This window comes from Ranitomeya variabilis, chromosome 6, assembly GCF_051348905.1.
Source record: "Ranitomeya variabilis isolate aRanVar5 chromosome 6, aRanVar5.hap1, whole genome shotgun sequence".
Taxonomy (NCBI): Eukaryota; Metazoa; Chordata; class Amphibia; order Anura; family Dendrobatidae; genus Ranitomeya; species Ranitomeya variabilis.
The window spans coordinates 332,072,844-332,097,875 of record NC_135237.1 but is presented as its reverse complement, the minus strand read 5'-3'; the positions used below and the strand labels follow the sequence as shown (position 1 = coordinate 332,097,875).

General features: G+C 39.7%; 1 protein-coding gene across 2 annotated transcripts in view; it reads right to left on the bottom strand.

Annotated features, from left to right (window-relative positions):
* The window catches only part of FARS2 (phenylalanyl-tRNA synthetase 2, mitochondrial), a 468,718-nt gene that overhangs the window by 147,177 nt on the left and 296,509 nt on the right, over positions 1-25,032 (bottom strand). For both annotated transcript variants that reach the window (XM_077269812.1, XM_077269811.1), the window contains exon 7: positions 731-882. In XM_077269812.1, the coding sequence (XP_077125927.1) occupies positions 731-882 (152 nt within the window). The remainder of the gene's footprint in view (positions 1-730; positions 883-25,032) is intronic.

The following is a 25,032-nucleotide window of genomic DNA, read 5'->3' as shown; positions in this document are numbered from 1 at the left end:
CATTCACTTACTGCTACTGTAACGCGCTGTGGATTTTCTGCCAGTAAATCCGGACAAAAAATCTGCAGCATATGTAACAATTGTGATCAAGCCCTTACTGTTAAGATTGTTTCTATCTCTTTCCTTATAGGAAAAAATTGCACAGCTTTCATGATATCCAAGTGAAAAATTTAGAACTTGGCCATGTCCATAGCAACTCCTATAAATCTAGAAAATCAAGAAACTTGAAATTGTCCATAACAACTTATATAAATCTAGAAAATCTAGAATCTTGACCATGTCCATAGCAATTCCCATAAATCTAGGAAACTTACGAATTCATATTTTAGCTGGACAGTCCTGTTTCATGACTGTGAATGTTATCTGGTTATCTCTAAATGTTAACTATGCCTAGTTCTCAGCAAGATAAGATGTGATTCAGTAAGTCAAGGGCAAAATGTAAGGTGTCTACTAGAAGAATGTCAGCCAAACAAGTGGTGGTTAAGGGGATGACTAACTTTCTAATATGTGCAGGGTGCTGGGAGGAGAAAGGAAGAGACAACTTTCAACTGCTTCTAATAAAGTCTGGTATGAGCGAACCCTAAGCAAGCATGCATGTATATGAGAGTCAGGAGAAATGCGACCATTCAGCCAACAGCTGTCTATCTAACAGTAGTAGGGTAGTAAAGGGAGCGTAGTAAAACCCAGCTTCATTTCAGTCATGCCAAAAATCTATAAAATCTGAACTTACTTTGGGTGTGTAAACTGGTCAATTAAAGACACTTCTTCAACAATATCTCCTGCAACGTTACGGACCAGGTCATAAAAATCGTTCTCCAGATATCCTTCGCTAGGCAGCCAGAAGGAAATGTCATTGCTCAAATGGGGAAACTTGCTAATTGGCTGAAAATAAATAAAAAAAAGATTATTATTCAACCATACAATTGGAAGCATTAAGACTGCATATTATACAAGTCCGTAATTATAAAAATCAACAAAAATATTTTTTTCCCTTTATGTTGACAATCATAAATTCCTATTCAACCTTTTGTTCTTAACGTAAAATAAAAAACTAATGCTTTTTTTTTTTTTTTTTTTTAAATCAGCCGATTGGATATGAATTAAAGGGAATCTGACACTAGGTTTTTGCTACCCCAGCAGCAGAAATGACTTACTGGACTACTTGCTGTAGTTTTGATAAAATCCTTGTTTTTTCTTCTGCAGATATACCAGTTCTCTGGAAGAGGAGTTCTGTCCACACCACTGACAGGCAGCTTTCTGTGTACACAGCATAGGCAGAAAGCTGTCAATCAGTGGGCGGGATATAGAGAGCTCATAAATATGGAGGAGTACATAACAGCAGATTTAATGGTCCTCGAGTGAATCCCATGCTGATAAAATAGTGAGGCTCACAATCTAAATTCCCTATCAGTACACCTTTGGAGTGAGGGAGGAAACCCACGTGAGAAGACCATACAACCTCCTTGCAGATGTTGTCCTTGGTGGGATCTGAACCAGGGACTCCAGTGTTGCAAAGCTAGAGCTCTAGGCCCATAGCCACGTGCTGCCACGGTCAATCTCTGACAGATGCATCTGAATGACATGTGGCAATCATTTCAGCATCCACTGCAGTATCATGGTGAAACCATGAATTTCTGCTATCATTGTTCTGTAACACAAACCCTGCAGCCAATCAGCCCTGGCTTCACTGTCCCTTCTTGGGATGAATCAGACATCAAGAGGAAGAGTCAGAGCTGCGGCTGACCTCTCACTTCTTCTTGATGTCAGAGTGAAGCTAGGGCTGATTGGCTGCAGGGCTCGCGAGCCCCAGGAGAGCGAGTGAAGGTCAATGTTGTTATTTTGCTCAGGGGGGGATGGGGTTATCCGAGTAGTTGTCCAAGCTTTCAAACAACGGCTTTAAGAGGAAAGGGAACTTTGAAATATAAGTTGCCAATTCTTGACTCTACCATGGTCCTTAATTATGAAGTATGCTTGAATAGCATGGATTTGGTTAGAAACCATAATACTGAAGATAAAATTAGATGAGCTCCAATTGGCAAGCTGTTTGGAGATGCTGAGAGTTGTAGTCTTGCAACAGCTGGAGAGCAACTGGTGGAACGCTACTAGTATATTTGGTATAAGAACGATAAATCGAATTAAAGGAAAGAAAATAATGTCTTGGAGTATATATTGAATTAGATTGGTTATAGTTCCATAGCTAGTGTTATTTTACGTGTGACCTTCTGCATAGCACTTGCACACCATCAGGATGGAAACCAAGACGGAATTCTCAAACTGTTAAGAAAAAAAAGTGTTTTCAACATTAAGCGACTGCTTAAGAAAATGTCTTCAAAATAACCTAGTTGTGAAAATTCCTTGTACACACAAAAAGCTAAAAAAGGTATCTGTGATTCATTTCGGATTAATGAAACCCTCAGCGAATCAGCTGTGAAATCAAAGGGATTTCACAGCCTGTTATACGAATAAACCTGTCAAATGAATTAATTTTCTGCAAAAGAGATGCAAAACAATAAGAGGGAGCTACCGGGACACACAGATGAGTGACATCTATTACTTCTCATAAATTGCCACACTGAATAAAATGCTTCACATCATAGTCCCCCAGTAAGCAATTATGAGCATTACTGCAAAAAAAACAAACAAAAAAAACCATTTTGGAATAATTGTTTTTATATGCTTGTCATGAGCACCGAGACTTAAAGAAGAGAAATTCCTTAGCATAATTAAGGAAAATGGCCTAAGATAAATGTGCAGTGTGTTGAGCAGCAGAACCGGAGAGGAATAACCTGTCTTTAGGGAAGAAAATATTTGTATCCATTTATCATCTCACTGCGCAGCTCATCTACATGTCTTTAATTTCATTGCTTAGTTATGTTTTTAGCGATGCCAATAACTTACAAAGCTTTCTCTTCAGTGTTAATTCAGAATCACAATGTTGTAAATGGTGCGTAATTTTGGATGTGTAAAGTTTTGTTTTAAAGGGAACCTGTCACCCCAAAAATCGAAGGTGAGCTAAGCCCACCAGCATTAGGGGCTTATCTACAACATTCTGTAATTCTGTAGATAAGCCTCCGATGTATCCTGAAAGATGAGAAAAAGAGGTTAGATTATACTCACCCAGGGGCGGTCCCGCTGCGGTGGGCATCGCGGTCCGGTCGGGGCCTCCCATCTTCTTACGATGGCGTCCTCTTCTTGTCTTCACGCTGTGGCTCCGGCGCAGGCGTACATTATCTGCCCTGTTGAGGGCAGAGCGAAGTACTGCAGTGCACAGGCGCCGGAAAAGGTCAGAGAGGCCCAGCACCTGTGCACTACAGTACTTTGCTCTGCCCTCAACAGCGTGAAGACAAGAAGAGAACGTCATCTGATGAAGATAGGAGGCGCCGGACCGCGAAACCCATCGGAATCGAGACCGCCCCTGGGTGAGTATAATCTAACCTCTTTTTCTCATCTTTCAGGATACATCGGGGGCTTATCTACAGCATTACAGAATGCTGTATATAAGCTCCTGATGCTGGTGGGCTTAGCTCTCCTTCAATTTTGGGGGTGACAGGTTCCCTTTAAGTCTTACTATTAGTCTTGGTAACTTATACACTTTGGATTAACCTATGAAATAGTCAAAATATGTCAGTGCACAACAATGTTCCAAGATTGACACTTCTAAATTGCGTTTAAAGAGAACCTGTCAACAGTGTACCTACGATAAAAATTATAGACCTCTCCATTCTTTGGCAGGAAAACTTGCAAAATCGTCAGTGTATTAAATACTTATTTTCCCCACTGTGTGTGTGTGTATGTGTATATATATGTGTGTATATATATATATATATATATATATATATATATATATATATATATAACAACTGTTTAACATTTAGGTAGTCTGTATAAGGGTCCTGTCAGCAGGTTTTTAGAATGCAAACTAACATTATCTATGTAAAGTCCCTGTAATGTTGATCATGTGCATCCCTTTGTTTTAGAACACTGTGTCTCCATTTTAATACCACTCTCGGGCCTCTGTCTCCCTTTTCCCGCCATCCTCATGTCAATGAATGAGAAGTTACTTTTCTAACTGACGAGATCTCATGCTAGACAGCCCAGGAATTTACAGGAACTGGAGGCTTTTTGCCAAGAAGAGTGGGCAGGCTTTACCATCTGAGAAAATAAAGAACCTCATCCACAAGTACCACAAAAGACTTCAAGCTGTCATTGATGTTAGAGGGGGCAATACACGGTATTAAGAAATGGGGTATGTGAACTTTTGATCAGGGTCATTTGGATGTTTTGGGTTGTCATTATGATTTAAAAAGAGAAAACACAGTAATAAATGGCTTCACTCAACCACTAAACATGAGTGGAGAAAAAGTTTTGGTGTTATCATTCATATTTTCTGAAAAAAGGCCAAGAAAGCAAAAATTCTGCCGGGGTGTGTAAAACTTTTGAGCACAAATGTATATACAGTGGGAAAAATAAGTATTTGATACACTGACGATTTTGCAAGTTTTCCCACTTACAAAGAATGGAGAGGTCTGTAATTTTTATCGTAGATACACTACAACTGTGAGAGACAGAATCTTAAAAAAACAGAAAATCACATTGCATGATTTTTATATAATTAATATGCATTTCATTGAATGAAATAAGTACTTGATACAATAGAAAAACAGAACTTAATATTTGGTTCAGAAACCTTTGGTAGCAATTACAGAGTTCCGACGTTTCCTGTTGTTCTCAACTAAGTTTGCACAGACTGCAGCAGGGATTTGGGGCCACTCCTCTACCGATCTTCTCCAGATATTTCAGATTTCGGGGCTGTCGATGGGCAACATCGAGTTTTAGCTCTTTCCAAAGATTTTCTATTGGGTTCATGTCTGGAGACTGGCTAGGCCACTCCAGGACCTTGAAATTCTTCTTACGGAGCCACTGCTTAGCTGCCCTAGCTGTATGTTTCGGGTCATTGTCATGCTGGAAGACCCAGTCATGACCCATCTTCAATCCTCTTACTGAGGGAAGGAGGTTGTTGGCCAACATCTCGTGATAAATGACACCGTCCATCCTCCCTTCAAAACGGTGCAGTTGCCCCCACCATGCTTCACAGTTGGGATGATGTTCTTGGAGTTGTACTCATTCTTCTTCCTCCAAACATGGTGAGTGGAGCTCAACCAAAAAGTTCTATGCCGGTCTCATCTGACCACGACCTTCTTCCATGGCTCCTCTGGATCATCCAGATGGTCACTGGCAAACTTCAAATGGGCCTGGACATGTTCTGACATGACATTGGACATGTGCAGGAGGACCTTGCGTGCCCTGAAGGATTTGAAATCAATGACGGCATAGTGATTACTAATGGTAATGTGTAGTGAAATATGTATAGGTATGGGTGTGTGGCTAGCAGTAATTTAACTGTCCTGAGACTGCAGATCTCATAGGGGTCACAGCATATGTTATACTGAGACGGCAGTCTCCTGTCTCCAATCTCGCCAGGGGGCCTTGCTAAGAACCAGGAAGGGGAAACGTTTCACACCTTCTGGCTCTTTTGAAGAGCGATGTCAATTACAGCCTGACACCATCTGTTTGAGAAAAGTTACACAAAGTGTTTCAGAGAAAATAATATATTAATTGGTGGAGTGGCCATGGTCTAGTCACAAACCAGCAATTATAATATTAACATGAGAGGCTAGTCTAGAAATTTGACCGCCAGGTTGACTCTATAAATTAGGCCTACACACAAAATATGTTCACATGTGGGGAAAACCTGGAAAGCTGATGTGATCCATTCCATATTCCTCCCTCTCTCAGGGACAGAGAAACAGAATGCAAAGTTCGATATTTCTGTAAGTTGTTATCCCTTTATTTTATCACTGTTTTTGCATATTTGTATGTCACTTTTTATTCCCATATTTTTATACCCTTTTTATTGTAAGTACTGTACCTTTTCTATTAAAGCTTAAAACTTTAATAAGCATGAACCTTGTATGCTCTAAAAGAATCCATAGCCTTAAAGTGTGATCCTTATGATTGGCAGACAGTAGTAGTAATATTTCTGGGACTCATCGCCCATGTGTTCGGTGAGTGGTGGCAGCGTTTATGAGCGGGGTGTGTGGCCTGTGTTGATGTGTGATTTATGCTACCCATTACAGCATAGGACAGAGGTTGAATGCTGGACTGAGCGAAAGGAGATAGATTAACCTGTGCAGGCGCAACCCTAAGTCGCGTGCTGAGAAGCGGGTACGTAACATAATGTTTGAGACGGTGGTCCCAGGTCCCTTCAGGTCATTGAACAGGTCCTCCCCTGCAGATTTTGAGATGCCTATATATTCTCCATTTTATAAACAGCATCCCTTAAAGTATTCAAAATTGCATTCAGGATGTTTGTTAAGCCTTCGGGTGCTTAAAAGGAAGTAACACAAAGTCAAATGTAATCATATACCGTATATTTTTTTTAGGTTTTTTAACTAAAAATGTTGAATTTTTCCTACTTTGTAACAAAAATAAACAATCATACCTGAATACGGTAATACCCCATATATGGTTGGAAAGTACTGTTTGGGCACACGGCAGGGCTGGAAAGTGAAGAAGCGCTATTCAACTCTATAGTTGAATTACTCCTATATATTCAGATCTGGCTAGGGATAGCACGTGTGCTTGGTCACTTGTGCAATACATTTTTCAGTGCAATACTTTTAAAGGGTAGTCTGCGGTTATACATGGCATGAAGCTAATACTCATCTACCTTCTCTTCACACAGATATTTATACATCCTTGATGTGTGAACATCATCATCCCATTTTGCAAAATTTTTCTTTGGCATATATTCATTGATCCTGTTGTTTTTTTTTAATTTTCCAAGCTATCTCTTTCACTGCCTTTTTTGGGGGGTGGGGCATGCAGGGAGAAAGGGGTAGTATAGAATGCTAAAAAAAAATACAATTCTGTCAATGGTTCTTGTGATTTGATTTTACGGTGTTCACAGTTCAGTAGAAGTAACATGTTAACTTTATTTTGAGGATCTCTAAGATTACTGTGATATCAAATGTATACATTTTTGCAAGTTTTACTGCTTTTATACAATAAAGCACTTGTTTATATAAAAACTTTATGTTACCATATTTATACAGTTGGAATATTTTTATTTTTCTGTTGACTGAGCGGTATGAGGGCTTGTTTTTTGCCGGGCTTATTTTATGAGGGCTTATTTTCTTTATTGCATTTTGTTCTGTTTTTGGGGAGGTTTGATTAACTGGAAACAGCATATTGGTATTTTTTTTTATGTTATACAGGACAGTATAAATTACATATTATCTTTGTTCTTCAAATTGATACTCTTCTGGCAATATGCATCACAAACGCTTCTGGTTATGTCCCCCATTGTAGCCCCATATACTAATAATGTCTTCCACCATGGCCCCCATTCGGTAATAATGTTCCCCAATTGGCCACCATAGAGTAATAATATCTCCCATCATGGCCTTATACATTAATAACTGTTAACGTATGAGACCAAAATGTGGGACATTCCAATTATACTGGGTCACAAAAGGTGGCTGCTATCACTGTATAGGGGCAGAAAAGGTAAATGTTAATTCAGTATGGGAGCCACTGGGAAGAGGGGCAATATTGCTGTAATTGGGCACACGGACAGACATTACTACTGTATGGGGGCACGAAAGAAAATTTTACTTTTCTACAGGACCACAAAAGGGTACATAAACATTAATATCCTATGGGAGCCCCAGAGGGAGATAATTCTAATGTCAGGGGACACAAACGGGAACACCACTATTGTAATATATTCTTTTGGAAGGTATACTGCTACTGTGGGCACTCTACATGTCTGCGTATTACATTCTGTAGAGATGATTGTGGATGAAAGAAGTTATAGCAGTCAGCGTTGGATGAATAAAAGTAAAAACTTAATTACTTTAATCTGTGATGTCATTGGTTGAATCACTGAATGTAACTTTTAATGATTCGATTAAGAGTGATAGTACATTTATAAAATAAAATCTAGAAAAAACACCTCCCGAGCCATTCTATAGGGGAAAATGTAAAAAAAAAACAAAAAAAGAATAATAGCAAGCAAGGATTAAGTAGTGTAACGTGTCATTCCTATACTGACCCTAATATGTCCTTTTTTGCTGTAGTCCTACCTACCAGCAGAGTTGGGCACCCTAAAGTTCGATGTGGCGCTCCTGCTGAATGTCGGCAGTCCCTTAATCGCCCTGCATGCCCCTTTTGTAAAGAGCTATGACAATAATTCAACATGCATTCAACATACAGTTATAATTATAATTATAATACGTTTTCACACATACTTTTGGCAAACTTGAAGTAGGTTTTGGAAAAGAATAGCTGGGCTTGAATGGTTTCTTCATAAGAAAAGCCTTCTGTCTTGCCATGCTACCCCACAGGGCAGACATATGACGAATACAGGAGATTGATGTCACATGTAGCACACAACCAGTACTTATCAGAAATTCTTGCAGTTCTTTTAATGTTGCTACCGGGCTCATGGCAGCCCCCAGAACTTTCCTTCTTGTCTTTTCATCTATTTTTGAGGGAAGTCCAGTCCTAGGAAATGTCACTGTAGTGTGAAATTTCAGATACTTCTTGATGTCCATCTTTGGAGTGTTCTATGGTAAATCTAATGACTTGGAAAATGTTTTGCACCCTTCTCCTCACTGATAAACTATCTCTATTAAAAGTTATGTTGTAAGATGTATACAAACTACGGCTTTTGCTGTAAAATGCAACGAAGAAAATGTTAGGATAATCCTAGTAGAACAGCTAAACTTTACATGGGGTTAATTAGAATCACTTTAACTGATGGCAGCTGTGTACTGACTACTATTTAACATGAGTGCAAATATGATTGTCTAACTATTATCACAATAGTTATAGTTATACCCCTTAAAATGTTTTCAATTTGTTTCTCAAAGGATTTGTACCGATTGAGGTTGACACTGGAAAAGTTCTGAAATGATTCTTCTTGGTATGATTTTATTTTTTACATGACAAAACCGCAGGCATTTTCACAGGGGTATGTAGACTTTTTATATCCACTGTAACTGCTTTGGGTTCTCATTTCATTTTAATTTATTTTCACATGTGTTCTCTTTGAACCAAAATGATTTGTTTCTATGGCAACCGGCTTTATTGTATTGGAGTACAGTGTGAAAGTTGTTTCAACACTATGTAACATCTCCATTTTGCAAAATCTTATAAATAATTGATTTTTCTATTCAAAAATAAGCACAAAAAAAATTACAGTGTGCAAATGCAAAAAATGCATTAACATTGTAAATTAGTAACATAGTTAGCAAGGCAAAAAAAAAGACATTTCTCCTTCCAGTTCAGCCTATATTCTGTCAGAATAAATCCCCAGATCTACGTCCTTCTAAAGAACCTAATAACTGTAAGATACAATATTGTTACGCTCCAGGAAGACATCCAGGCCTCTCTTGAACCCTTCGACTGAGTTCGCCATCACCAACTCATCAGGAAAGGGATTCCAGATTCTCACTGCCCTAAGAGTTAGGCTATGTGCACACGTTGCGGGTTTTTACCGCGGATCCGCAGCGTTTTTGACCCTGCGGATCTGCAGCAGTTTTCCATGCGTTGTACAGTACCATGTAAACCTATGGAAAACCAAATCCACTGTGCACATGCTGCGGAAAAAAACGCGCGGAAACACAGCGTTGTTCTTTCCGCAGCATGTCAATTCTTTGTGCGGATCTGCAGCGTTTCTGCACCCATTGATTTGCATTGTGTCAGCAAAACCCGCAGCAAAACCTCAGATATAAAAAAGATCAGCGGTTTTGCTGCGGGTTCGGGTGTAAAAAAAGCTGCAGAGGGAAGTGATGACAGGCAGAAGGAAGTGTGTGGGCGGAGTGGAAGTCGGAAGTCACCGTCATGGAGTCCTATCGTCGCATGGGGATTGATGTCGGGCGTCTGATTGATCTGGTATGTATGTGTGTGTGTGTCTGTGTGTGTGTGAAGTCTGTGTCTGTCCCCATGCGAGGACAATGCCACCTAATTGTACTAAGTATTAGGTATTAGGATGGGAGAGTAGTCCCTGTGTCTGGCGACTCAGTACAATTGAAAGTAAAACACATACAATACACATACAATACATGTAACATACATGACAGACAGTACATACACCATATAATAATACAATCGTCAGTAAATATATATACAAACGGCGACTCAAAATCATGTTATTACTACTTGGAGAATATAGAGTCAAAAATAGCCCAAAGAGAATACTATTAATTCATGTTTATTAGAAATTCTATTTAGCATATAAGCACATACATAATACATGTGGAAAAGCTTCATATCAAAAAGCAATAATTGTGACTAAATCCTTGAGTGCAACCAGTACATCAGGTATACAGATCAGGGCACAATAGTAATAATAATATAGTTTATATGTTGCAGCAAGTAATAGTAGTAACCTCCATCTAGGTATGAAGATGCATGGTAGTCAAAACAAGTGTTGACAGCTAACAATAGTGCTAACAGCCTAACCATGCATGCTTTGCAACATATAGAATATAAAAAAGTAGAGATTAATTACCCATGAAAGTTCTGGTGAGCCCGTCTGGACCCTGGATGTGTACCCCTATGGGTACCCAGAACTTTCATGGGTAATTAATCTCTACTTTTTTATATTCTATATGTTGCAAAGCATGCATGGTTAGGCTGTTAGCACTATTGTTAGCTGTCAACACTTGTTTTGACTACCATGCATCTTCATACCTAGATGGAGGTTACTACTATTACTTGCTGCAACATATAAACTATATTATTATTACTATTGTGCCCTGATCTGTATACCTGATGTACTGGTTGCACTCAAGGATTTAGTCACAATTATTGCTTTTTGATATGAAGCTTTTCCACATGTATTATGTATGTGCTTATATGCTAAATAGAATTTCTAATAAACATGAATTAATAGTATTCTCTTTGGGCTATTTTTGACTCTATATTCTCCAAGTAGTAATACACCATATAATATAGAATACATACTCACCATACAGCACATACAGGTAGGCGAAGCCCTCGGTCCCCTATGTATCGCGTTGTTTACCGGAGTTTTGCAGCTCCAACCTCTCATTTTACGACACTAGAGCTGCGTGAGAAATTTCCCATACAGCATGCGCAGTTACACACCGCAGGAGCCATAGCTCCTGTCAGTGTGTTGCTGCAGCCGTGGAGAGCAGATACATCTCCTGATGTGTCTGTTCTCCATGGCAGATCGTTGTGGGACACTCATTATGGGATATCTGCAGACAGGGCCAGGGAGTATGAATTTGGTTTGGGGGTTTTTTTGCAGGTAGATTTAAGCGTACAATAAAGGATTAGTCAAAAAGTGTGTGTCATTTTTTCATTAAAATACGTTTTTCTATTGTCTGTGTTTTTTTTCAGCTTACAAGGATTAATAATGGATGGGCGTCTTATTGACGCCTTGCCATTATTATTAATTATTTACATTATTACCCCATATCCCATTGCTACTCGGGAGTGGGAAGAGAGGGGCTAAGTGCCGGAATGGGTGCATCTTTAGATGCGCATTTTCTGGGGCGGCTGTGAGCTGGTATTTGTAGCCAGGGGAGGCAAATATCCATGGCCCCTTCCCAGGCTATAAATATCAGCCCGCAGATGTCTGCATAGCCTTTCTGGCCAAAAAATATAGGGGGACCATATGTCATTTTTTTTTGGGTCCCCCTATATTTTATAGCCAGAAAGGCTACGCAGACATTTGCGGGCTGATATTAAAAGCCTGGGAAGATCCATGGGTATTTTAACCCCTTCCCAGGCAACAAATATTGGCCCGCAGCCCATCAGCTTTCCCACTCTGGCACTGAAATTTGCACGGGAAATTTTGTCTCATTTGGTGTTTGCCTTTCTTGTTTGTCTTTGGGTTAGGGTAGGGGTGATGTCTAATATATATCCAAAATTTTTTACATATTTTCTTTAAAGGGAACCTGTCATCTCCAAAATGGAAGTTGAGCTAAGCCCACCGGCATCAGAGGCTTATCTACCGCATTCTGGAATACTATAGATAAGCCCCCGATGTAACCTGAAAGATAAGAAAAAGAGGCTATATTATACTCCCCTGGGCAGGAGGTCCAATCCGATGGGCGTCGCGGTCCGGGGCCTCCCATCTTCTTACGATCACGTCCTCTTCTTGTCTTCACGCTGCGGCTCCGGCGCAGGCGTACTTTGTCTGCCCTGTTGAGGGCAGTGTAAATTACTGTAGTGCGCAGGCGCGGGGCCTCTCTGACCTTTCCTGGCACCTGCGCACTGCAGTACTTTGCTCTGCCCTCAAAAGGGCAGACAAAGTACGCCTGTGCCGGAGCCGCAGCGTGAAGACAAGAAGAGGACGTCATCGTAAGAAGATGGGAGGCCCCGGAAGACATGTTTGGTGTCTATGAACTCGTAATGACCTGGAGAATCATAATGGGAGGTCACTTTTAGCAATTAGCGAGCCTAGCAAAAAAGCCAAACAAAAAACAAGTGTGGGACTGCACCTTTTTTTGCAATTTCACCGCACTTGGAATTTTTTTCCAGTTTTCTAGTACATGACATGCTAAAACCAATGATGTCGTTGAAAACTACAGCTCGTCCCGCAAAAAATAGGTTCTCACATGGCCATATTGATAGAAAAATTTTAAAAAATACGGCTCTGGGAAGGAGGGGAGCGAAAAACGAAAAGGAAAATACCCCGGGTCATGAAGGGGTTGAACAACTAAAGTGCTGTTGGTCAAGCTAAGGGTCACATCACCACAGACGGCAGTGATACGTCGTATACGGCACAAAAATAATGGAAGAGGCCCAGGAGGGATTTCTCTCAATCTACTTGAATATATTTCCTCTACTCCTAAGTGTGGTTTGACAAAGACCAGGGTAGGGTGGAAACATTATCTTGCTTTCACTTATTGTCATTTTCCTGTGGTGATTACATATATACTCGAGTATAAGCCCCCTAATTTTGCCACAAAAAAACTGGGAAAACTTAATGACTCGAGTATAAGCCTAGGGTGGGAAATGCAGCAGCTACGGGTAAATGTCAAAAGTTAAAATAGATACCAATAAAAGTAAAATTAATTGAGACATCAGTAGGTTAAGTGTTTTTGAATATCCATATTGAATCAGGAGCCCCATATAATGCTCCATAAAGTTTATGATGGCCCCATAAGATGCCCCATATTAAAATATGCCACATATAATCCTGCATAAAGGTTAATAATGGCCCCATAAGAAGCTCCATAGACACATTTGCCCAATATAATGCTGCACAATTGTTGATTATGGCCCCATAAGATGCTCCATAAAGATATTTGCCCCATATAGTGCTGCACAAACCTTGATTATAGCCCCATAAGAAGCTCCATACAGATACTTGCCCCATATAATGCTCCTCAAATGTTAATTATGGCCCCATAAGATGCTCCATAAAGATATTTGCCCCATATAGTGCTGCACAAACGTTATGGCCCCATAAGATACTCCATACAAACATTTACCCCATACAATGCTGCACATACTCACCTCTCATCGCTCAGGCCCCTGGCACTTTCAATATTCACCTGCTCCTCGTTCCGGCACCGCTCCATCTACAGCGTATTCTGCACTGACGTTCAGGCAGAGGGCGCACACTAACCACGTCACCGCGCCCTTTGACCTGAGCATCACTGCAGAAGACGCTGAAGATGGAGCGGCGCCCCGAAAGGGGAACAGGTGCATATTGCGCAGCGCTGTGCTCCCCTCCCCGTTATACACACCTGCTCCTGGCGCTGTGCAGTCTCTGCTTGCCCGGCGCCGCAGCTTCTTCCTGTATTGAGCGGTCACCGTTACCGCTCATTACAGTAATGAATATGCGGCTTCACCCCTATGGGAGGTGGAGCAGCATATTCATTACTGTAATGAGCGGTACCATGTGACCGCTCAGTACAGGAAGAAGCTGGGGCGCCGGAAAGCCTGGGTCCTGCAGGGACCGCGCCAGGAGTAGGTGAGTATAATTAGACAGCCCCAGCTCCCCCTCCCCTGCCGACCCCTGGGTATGACTCGAGTATAAGCCGAGAGGGGGACTTTCAGCCCAAAAAAATGGGCTGAGAATCTCGGCTTATACTCGAGTATATACGGTAATTTTGCACATGTACTATATCTTTACTAATGTGAGTAAACATTTGCCTTCATTTCTTCTTGTCTTCTTCTTGTCTTTTTGCAATATATGTGCTGGTTTTCTAAGCCCCTTTGCTCTTATTTATTCCAACACTTTGCAATTTATTTAAGCCCTTCATGACCTTGCCCTTTTCCGTTTTTGCGTTCTCGTTTTTCGCTCCCCTCCTTCCCAGAGCCATAACTTTTTTATTTTTCCGTCAATATGGCCATGTGAGGGCTTTTTTTTGCAGGACAAGTTGCACTTTTCAACGACATCATTGGTTTTAGCATGTCCTGTACTAGAAAATGGGAAAAAAATTCCAAGTGTGGTGAAATTGCAAAAAAAGTGCAATTCCACATTTGTTTTTTGTTTGGCTTTTTTCCTAGGTTCACTAAACGCTAAAACTGACCAGACATTTTGATTCTCCAGGTCATTACGAGTTCATAGACATCAAACATGTCTAGGTTACGATTTATTTAAGTGGTAAAAAAAATTCCAAACTTTGCTAAAAAAGAAAAAAAAAATTGCTCAATTTTCCAATACCCGTAGCATCTCCATTTTTTGTGATCTGGGGTCAGGTGAGGGCTTATTTTTTGTGTACCGAGCTGGCGTTTTTAATGTTACCATATTTGTGCAGATATGTTCTTTTGATCGCCCGTTATTACATTTTAATGCAATGTCGCGGCAACCAAAAAAACGTAATTCTGGCATTTCACATTTTTTTCTCGCTAGGCCATTTAGCGATCAGGTTAATCCTTTTTTTTATTGATAGATCAGGCGATTCTGAACGTGGCGATACCAAATATATGTATGTTTGATTTTTTTTTATTGCTTTTTTTTAATGGGGCGAAAGGGGGGTGATTTAAACTTTTATATTTTTTTAATTTTTTAAATTTTTTTTTTTTTCCTTTGCCATGCTTCAATAGCCTCCAAGCTATAGTCCATATTTATTTGCCTTTGAACAAAAAAAGGCTATTTCATTAAAATAGGTAGCAAAGTTTATTGGTAAATTATTTGTAATGGTGTTACCGTATATTTAACTTCTTAATTTTTCTTGTTATTGCCTCTTTATCCCTTTGTATGGATGAGGATATTATGTTTATAAATGTAATAAGCACAGACACTTTTTTGAAACTTGACAACATTTATTGAGTGTGGCTGTTCCCTCTTATTCTCTTGTTCCCTTCTATCTTAAGGATAGACCATCAATGTAAAAGTAGTGGACAACCTCTATAAGGCGTTTACTGACTAGCCAAGCAGTGGAGACTTTGATGTATGTGATGGAGCATTGACCTGCAGAAAAATCATGGTTTTCTTGAAAGACAAACTTATTCCTGAACCACTGCTTGAAGAAAGTGTCATCTGAAAAATGACAAAAGGTTTAGGAGTTGATTTTGAATCAATGTTGAACCCGAAAAGGTCCAAATAGCTCATCTTTAAGAATACCAGCCATAGCAGTTCCCCACCTTCACCTTGCTGGTGTTTGAGTCAAAGTGGAGGTCTTTGCCTGTTACTAATCCAGGCACGGGCCCATCCATCTGGTCCGTTAAGACTCGCCCTCATCTCATCAGTTTATAAAACCTTTAGAAATCTGTCTTCAAATATTTCTTGACTCATTTCAACTTGTGTCTTGTTCAGTGGTGCTCAGGTTCTTAGCCTTCCTTGCCTTGGCCATGTCTCTGAGAACTAAACACCTTGTATGCCTGGGCACTCCAGGCAGGGTGTAATTCTAGTATATGACAGCACTGGAGGATAAAGTGTTCCTGGTCACTTCACATTTGATTCTTCTCAAATCTTTAGCAATTAATGTGTGTTTTTGTCCATACGATTTTTGTGGCCCTATTGGCTATTTGCAACAAAACTTTTGATGGTTCTATGATCACAACGCAATATCAGTATTTTCAAGAACGCTGCATCCCTCTGTAAGACTTGTAACAATTTTTGACTTTTCAAAGTCAGTTACCGTAAATGTCTTTTTTTGATAAAGGGAGGTGTAGCCGTAGGCCTCATCCTTCCTTATTACACAAATACACATAACCTGATCTGCTTCATTCAATAACCACCCAAGGTTATACACCTTGGAGTTGGAAAAGCTGCATAAAAATGATGATATGGTTAAAATACCCACTTGCCTAATTCTGCACACAGTGTAAATGTGCAGTGATATATAGGTCGATGCCATCTGCAATGCCAATTAACATTTTATGACCATACATTATAGTACATGTATATTTTTACAGGCCAGATTTTCACACAATTAAAATCCTTACATACAATGCATGACTAATAACTAACAATAGGCTTATGCTTTCCACAAATGTGCATAATCATAGGAATGCGCTGAGCTCTTAATGAGGACATGTAAAAAAAGGAGATGAGGAGGATGTGTACCAATGTCTGACATTAGATCAGAAGGAAAATATTTCTCTCAAAATGTCAGTGTCATGAGTGAGACTACATAAAGCGCTGGTAGAGAGGATCATTTCAAAAGCCTTTATTGTACAGAATGTCAAAGCGGCTTAGAAGGCAAGATGCACACAGGGGACTAAAGGCAACATATCAGTCTAGTCTGCAAAAGATAAGGAGCCCTGACCAACTCAAAGATAAGTCTCTAAATGTATCCAAACCATACATGCTAGGACAGATTCCAATATAATAGAGGCATTGTCTGCCTCCTACAGGAGTTCACAGACCATTATCAAGCTAGGTTGGCATTATATATATATATATATATATATATATATATATATATATATATATATATATATATATATATATATATATATATATATATATATATATATATATATATTACATTATAAAATGCAGTTTTGGGGCCAAAGTATATTGTATGTATTATTTATGCACTTCTATTATGCATCTTCTATTATTTAATGGTATTGTTTTCTTATTGCAAAAGTTAGGTACTATTAGTATTGTTTTAAATATTTAGTAAGTTCCCACCCAATCAGTTATGCTCTGCTATACCCTGTGCTACTTGAATCTGGTGTTATATTAAGTGTTTGAAACTGAATAATAAATATATTTCATTCTTAAAACTAGAGAGGAAGAAACAATCTTTATTAAAACCTAAAAGGTCTTTTGCATGGGGCTATTTTGTAAAAAATAATCAAGCAATGTTTTGAATTATTGTTCAGTATAAACATGTGCAAGGATTGTCTAATGAGAATTCACTTATTCATTGCTCACTGGATCTTTTACAATGGATTATTTTTATTTGTTGGCATATAATCCACTAATCGTTAACAATGGGGACAAGAGGAAAGGCAAAAAAAAAATCTCAAAACTAATTAAAAAAAAGACAAAAGAAACAAAAAAAAATTGGGTACATATTTTTACTAAATTTAGTATGACTATCTCCTTTATAAAGTTGCAATTGTCAAGAGCCCTGCTGCAGACTTACAGCAGGATTCGGTGCACATGTTACAGAAGGACAGAGAGAGAGTAATGAGCACTGCGGTGAGCTTACCTGCCGAAGCACAGGACCTGAAACACGTGACCTCCGGGGGAGTGGACGGAGGCGGGGCCAGATGCCGAGTGAGGGCGGTGACCGGCTGAGCTGGAGAGTAGTCTGAACGTGCCGAGGTCAAGCCGGGAGGTCGATAAAGTGCCAAAAGGGTGAGACATAAGGGTGGTCGGGATGAAGCAAAAAGGTCGGGGAGCCGAAGATAGCGGTGCAGTACAAATGGGGCAGACAGGAGGGAAGTTAGAGTACCAAGCCGAAGGTCAAAGCCAGAAACAGACAATAAGCACAGAGTCACAAGGCAAAACACAGAATAAGAAAACAGGCCGAGTCATACACCAGAAAGCAAACGGACTAAACAGTATAAATCATCATGGGTGAGGGGAAAAGGATTTTCACAGCGCTCACCAGAGTATCACAGGACGATGCCTATGAGTAAGGACATAAAGTCCAAAATGAGTCAGGCGTGCAGGGTTGTTTGCCCCTTGAGACTCTATGATATGTATGTTTTTAACTTTTTACAAACAATGGATTAAATAAAAGACAAAACTTGAATTTTTATGGAAATCACCTGGTGCTGGTTTTTCCTTTTTTGCCTGGACTAAACAGTATGCAAGCACACCAGGGGGTCAGACACACAGCTAAGACAGATGTATCACTGACAAAGATCCCCAGATGAAGGCAGGTAAATATATCCCTCCCCAAACCAAATGGAGGCAATACAAATTAACCCCGAGAGGACAGGGAAGGAACCCTATCCACAACCATGACAGCAATCCTTTGATCTCAAAAAAGTATTGATCATGCCAGGGTACTGCTTTTTGACCTAAAAAAAAGTACTGATCATGCCAGGGATATGGTTTATGCCACACCCAATAAAAAAGACCATTAAAATTGAGCAATAAGATTGGCAGGACTCTGGTCTGGCATCCCTGTTGGTACTCTGTCAGCCTGACCAGGGTCATATAAACTTTTCACTTTACCCTCAAATGCTGTTACCCTTGGTGCATCTGGCATTTACAAGGCCCCCCGCCAATAGGGTCCTGTTTTGTCATTCTAATAGGTGGTGAAAAGGAAATTCTTCAACTGCCATGTAATCATGTATTATACCAGGTACATTATAATTGACATGCCCAACAGTAGTACCCGAGAGTGACCAATTCACAGTATATGAAGCTCTGCTATTCTGGTCTGTAAACTGTTTGGGCGCTGGGTTTTGCACGTGTGATCTAATATTGATGAGCTATCCTAGAGACAGATTTGTTCATATTGAAGTTATAGGCAACCACTTTAATAGCCACTTTATTAAAGACAACTGCTCTTTCAGGATTGGAGTGTCACTTTCGGGAAATTTGATAACTAATCCTTAAGTGCAGAATAAATTCAAGAGAGTTTTCCAAGTAACAGTTTCATTGTGAAGTCCACATTATGGACTTGTTCACATGCTTCATTTTTGCCACACTTTTTTCAGCTCTTTTTTTTTAGATTAAAATGCTACACTGTAAAGTGAATGAAAATTCTGAAATCTCATGCGCATGCTTATTTTTTCCTTGTGGATTTGAGTTATCAAAGCGTTCTTTTCAAATCTTCAGCATGTCAACTCTTTTAGCACTTTCACTGTAAAAAGTAAAAACTCATGAAAATTGTACATAAAGAAGTGTCAAAAAGGTACATATTTTAGGAGGTATTTTTCTACTAACTCTCTGATCTTTGGTGGTGAAAAATATGCTGCAAATACTCATCATGTGCACATATGCTAAAATAGGAAAATGTAGCTCAATAACTTTGAACCAGACATAACCCATTGTAAGGTTTTTCTCATGCAACAGTTTGAAAAGTATACTGAGAATGGTGTGATTAAGGAGAAGCATCCAGTGAAAGCTTACCCTTTGCATGTAACCAACTCATCAACGAAAGAGCCAGAGGAGGACGAGAAGAATCATTCTGATGATCTGGTGCTGCAACCCAAGCAAACTGAAGCCTAACAGAATGCTGGTGCTCCAGCTCATGTCTTGCTGTTTTCTAGCATGGATGATCTAAAACTGCAACAGACCAATTCGAATGTCATTGCTGTCTAAGAAAACAGAAAAGCAAGACTCCATTGGGCAAAAAGAGCTCAAATTTAGATCAATGAGCAAAGAAAAAGCAAAGCCTGGTCAGATGTATCCATATTTCTTTTTCACCATGCTGATGGGAGTTACAGAATTGGGTGCAAGAAGCATAAATCAATGGACTCTTCCTGTCATGTATCAACAGTGTAGATTGGTTTGGTGACAATGTGAGTCCTCAGTTATCTGAAGATGGATGTTTAGACAGCAGGACTTATTTAAGGATAAGAATTGCGATTGACCAAGTTAATCAATTCAGATAAGCTGTTTACCCAATGGCAGTAGGACAGTGAACCATGCCACAAGAGATATATCGTTATGGATTAGTTCTAGTTTTCCTTGCTTCTCATACCTTCTGTCTACAAATCTTAATTCTGTAGAGTATCTCTCCGACAAGATAGAACAGGATGGCTGTTATGGTCTGGTGATTAAGGAGCGACATGCGACTAGCTCTGAGCAGGTGGTAACTATACCGACCGCAGTTCCTGATCTTAACACAGACACTAGCAGTAGCCGTGGGATGTTCCTGTCACTCCCTGGACACCTCGTCACAGCCGGAGATCTAGCTACCCCTAAAGGTAGAAGCAGGAAAGCTATCTTGCCTCAGAGAAAATCCCCAAAGGATAGGACAGCCCCCCACAAATAATGACTGCGAGAGGAGAAGGAAATGACATACGTAGTATGAAACAAGATTTAGCAACGGAGGCCACTACTAGCTAGAAAGAATTAGTACAGGACAGAACACTGTGCGGTCAGTAATAAAAACTAGAAAAAGTCCACCGCAGAGAAATGCAAAAATTCTCCACACCTGACTAAAGGTGTGGAGGGCAAACTCTGCTGCCCAGAGCTTCCAGCTTAGCTGACTAGATACATACTGATAAGCTGGACAAATGAGCAAAACATAGAAAGTGCTAAACAACAAAGTCCACAACAAGTGAACTGCAAAAAGACAAGCAAGGACGTAGCTTTGCTGAAATGGTCAGAGTGACAGGGAAATCCTCAGAGAGCCATGACTCCAAGCTCAACAATTGACAACTGGCATTGAATTAGGGAAAAGGCCAGACTAATATAGCAGAGCCAGAAAGACGATCAGTGAAAACAGCTGCTGATGCTAAATCCAAGAAGCAGCCATACCACTCAAAACCACAGGAGGGAGCCCAAGAGCAGAACTCACAAAAATGCTACTTATAACCACCGGAGGGAGCCCAAGAGCGGAATTCACAACAGATGCCCATAACACGTCACTACCCTAATCTACTTTGCGGCAACTGCAAAAATCTTTCCTATCCATATTTTCTAGTCAATACTGCTGTAGAATGATTTCATCATGAAGTGGATTTTTTTACACAATGAACGGCTGTTCCAAAGGTGGGGTCTCTATCAAATTGTTCATTTAATATAAATAAGGGATGAAAAGAAAAGTAAAATGTTAACCAGGTTATGCTACGGTTTTACATTTTTTTCTTTTAGGAAAAACGCTACTGCAGATTTTAATGCAGCTTAAAGTATAGGTTCTTCATGTCTATTTCATACTCACTTTAAATCCACTTCTGACTTTTGTCTACAAAATAGCATTAAATTCTTCCAGAAAACTTTAGCAGTTTTACAAAACAATGCAGAGTGTGAAACCAATATAAGAGAAATATTGAACAACACAAATTTCTAAGTAATCTACCTCTTCCTCAGAGACAATTAGTGAGAGAGAGGCCTACAGTCCTCAAAGTCCAAAGTATTTCATATTTTGCTCTTTTGTTCACATTGTATTCACTAGTTTTCTGGCTCTTACATAAGTGTAATGATAATGATGTGAACAGTGAGCTATTTCAGTGGACATAATCACTTTAATACCCACAAGAGGCACAGTGGCCTAGTTTATGTGAAGGTCAATATAACATCAAGCTGAATTTAATGAGACAAACTTTCTCAAGCTACGGTAACTATAAAGGACTGATATCCTAATCTTACCCAAGGTAAGGCCAATTAAATTACTACTGGAGACATGGTTACTTTTGGGCACAATCTCTGAACATTTCAAGGGAAAGGTGTCCAAGCGTGCATGTGCTTTCCATGAGTGAAAAAAAGGAGAACAAAACAATCGGACTTTAATTCGACATGCCCGATACCTCTTTTCCTCATATTCTATTGGGAAGGGGTTTGGAGGTCCCATACACATTAAAGTTAGCTCAGTACACCAATCACCTAATGTGTATGAAGACCTTTAAATGAACATTACAGTAGATTTTTCAGATCATTGCTTATATTACTAACAGTAAGTTGATGGCTAGAATTTATTATTATACCATTGATATAGATATCTAGATACAAAGCTGAAAATAAAGTTCATTTCAGAAAACTCTTGGGATCAAAAGCAGCACAAATGATTCTGAGAAAATTCGCTACTTGAAAAATCTTAGTAATTACAGTCAAGCCTTTTTGAGATGACCACCTACACTTAGAGTAAAAAATAGCCTTATTGAGGAGTAGTGCTCTAAAAGAAGAGAGACTGTATACAAACGATGTTATGGAAATGGAAATTAATCACCAAAAATATCTACTCTAGGGGATGGTCTTCTCAAATGATATTTTTGGGAGGGAGAGATTTCACTGCACTAATATTGTAGTTTTTCTTTGAAAACCAATAAGGATTTCCCATGGAGACAGGCAAACTGTCATGTACAATGGTTTACAAAATACAGTGACCTTTATTGCTGCCCAGCTGTCTTTCTGAACGTAAAAAAGAGATCTTTATAAATGTGATATCAACTGGCTTTAAGGACAAGCCTCCAGTGTATAAACACCAAGCAAGACCTATATTTAGTTCTCAGAAACACTTTCAGAGAAACGTCTCTTTCTGGGATATTTCAACAAGGAATATGAGTACATGTAACACAACATACAGTGGCATGTAAAAGTCTGGGCACCTCATGTCTAAATGACCGCTATTGTCAACAGTTAACCCCTTCATGACCCAGCCTATTTTGACCTTATTGACCTGGCCGTTTTTTGCAATTCTGACCAGTGTCCCTTTATGAGGTAATAACTCAGGAACGCTTCAACGGATCCTAGCGGTTCTGTTTTTTCGTGACATATTGGGCTTCATGTTAGAAGTAAATTTAGGTCGATAATTTCTGAGTTTTTTTGTGAAAAAAACGGAAATTTGGCGAAAATTTTGAAAATTTTGCAATTTTCACATTTTGAATTTTTATTCTGTTAAACCAGAGAGTTATGTGACACAAAATAGTTAATAAATAACATTTCCCACATGTCTACTTTACATCAGCACAATTTTGAAAACAAAATTTTTTTTTTGCTAGGAAGTTATAAGGGTTAAAATTTGACCAGTGATTTCTCATTTTTACAACAAAATTTACAAAACCATTTTTTTTAGGAACCACCTCACATTTGAAGTCAGTTTGAGGGTTCTATATGGCAGAAAAATACCCAAAAGTGACACCATTCTAAAAACTGCACCCCTCAAGGTGCTCAAAACCACATTCAAGAATTTATTAACCCTTCAGGTGTTTCACAGCAGCAGAAGCAACATGGAAGGAAAAAATGAACATTTAACTTTTTAGTCACAAAAATGATCTTTTAGCAACAATTTTTTTTATTTTCCCAAGGGTAAAGGGAGAAACTGGACCACGAACTTTGTTGTCCAATTTGTCCTGAGTATGCTGATACCTCATATGTGGGGGTAAACCACTGTTTGGGCACACGGCAGGGCTCGGAAGGGAAGGAGCGCCATTTCACTTTTTGAATGAAAAATTGGCTCCAATCGTTAGCAGACACCATGTCGCGTTTGGAGAGCCCCTGTGTGCCTAAACATTGGAGCTCCCCTACAAGTGACCACATTTTGGAAACTAGACCCCCCAAGGAACTTATCTAGATGCATAGTGAGCACTTTAAACCCCCAGGTGCTTCACAGAAGTTTATAACGCAGAGCCGTGAAAATAAAAAATAATTTTTCTTTCCTCAAAAAATGAATTTTAGCCCAGATTTTTTTATTTTTCCAAGGGTAACAGGAGAAATTGGACCCCAAATGTTGTTGTCCAGTTTGTCCTGAGTACGATGATACCCCATATGTGGGGGTAAACCACTGTTTGGGCGCACGGCAGGGCTCGGAAGGGAAGGCACGCCATTTGGCTTTTTGAACGGAAAATTAGCTCCAATCATTAGCGGACACCATGTCGCGTTTGGAGACCCCCTGTGTGCCTAAACATTGGAGCTCCCCCAAAAGTGACCCCATTTTGGAAACTAGACCTCCCAAGGAACTAATCTAGATGTGTGGTGAGCACTTTGAACCCCCAAGTGCTTCACAGAAGTTTATAACGCAGAGCCATGAAAATAAAAAATAATTTTTCATTTCTCAAAAATGATTTTTTAGCCCACAATTTCTTATTTTCCCAAGGGTAACAGGAGAAATTGGACCCCAAAAGTTGTTGTCCAGTTTCTCCTGAGTACGCTGATACCCCATTTGTGGGGGTAAACCACTGTTTGGGCACATGCCGGGGCTCGGAAGGGAAGTAGTGACGTTTTGGAATGCAGACTTTGATGAAATGGTCTGAGGGCATCATGTTACGTTTGCAGAGCCCCTGATGTGCCTAAACAGTAGAAACCCCCCACAAGTGACCCCATTTTGGAAACTAGACCCCCCCAAGGAACTTATCTAGATGTGTGGTGAGCACTTTGAACCCCCAAGTGCTTCACAGAAGTTTACAACGCAGAGCCGTGAAAATAAAAAATAATTTTTCTTTCCTCAAAAATGATGTTTTAGCAAGCAATTTTTTATTTTTATAAGGGTAACAGGAGAAATTGGACCCCAATAGTTGTTGCCCAGTTTGTCCTGAGTATGCTGGTACCCCATATGTGGGGGTAAATCACTGTTTGGGCACACGTCGGGGCTCGGAAGGGAAGCAGTGACGTTTTGAAATGCAGATTTTGATGGAATGGTCTGCGGGTGTCACGTTGCATTTGCAGAGCCCCTGACGTGCCTAAAGAGTAGAAACCCCCCACAAGTGACCCCATTTTGGAAACTATACCCCCCAAGGAACTTATCTAGATGTGTGGTGAGCACTTTGAACCCCCAAGTGCTTCATAGAAGTTTACAACGCAGAGCCGTGAAAATAAAAAATAATTTTTCATTCCTCTAAAATTGTGTTTTAGCAAGCAATTTTTTATTTTCGCAAGGGTAACAGGAGAAATTGGACCCCAATAATTGTTGCCCAGTTTGTCCTGAGTATGCTGGTGCCCCATATGTGGGGGTAAAC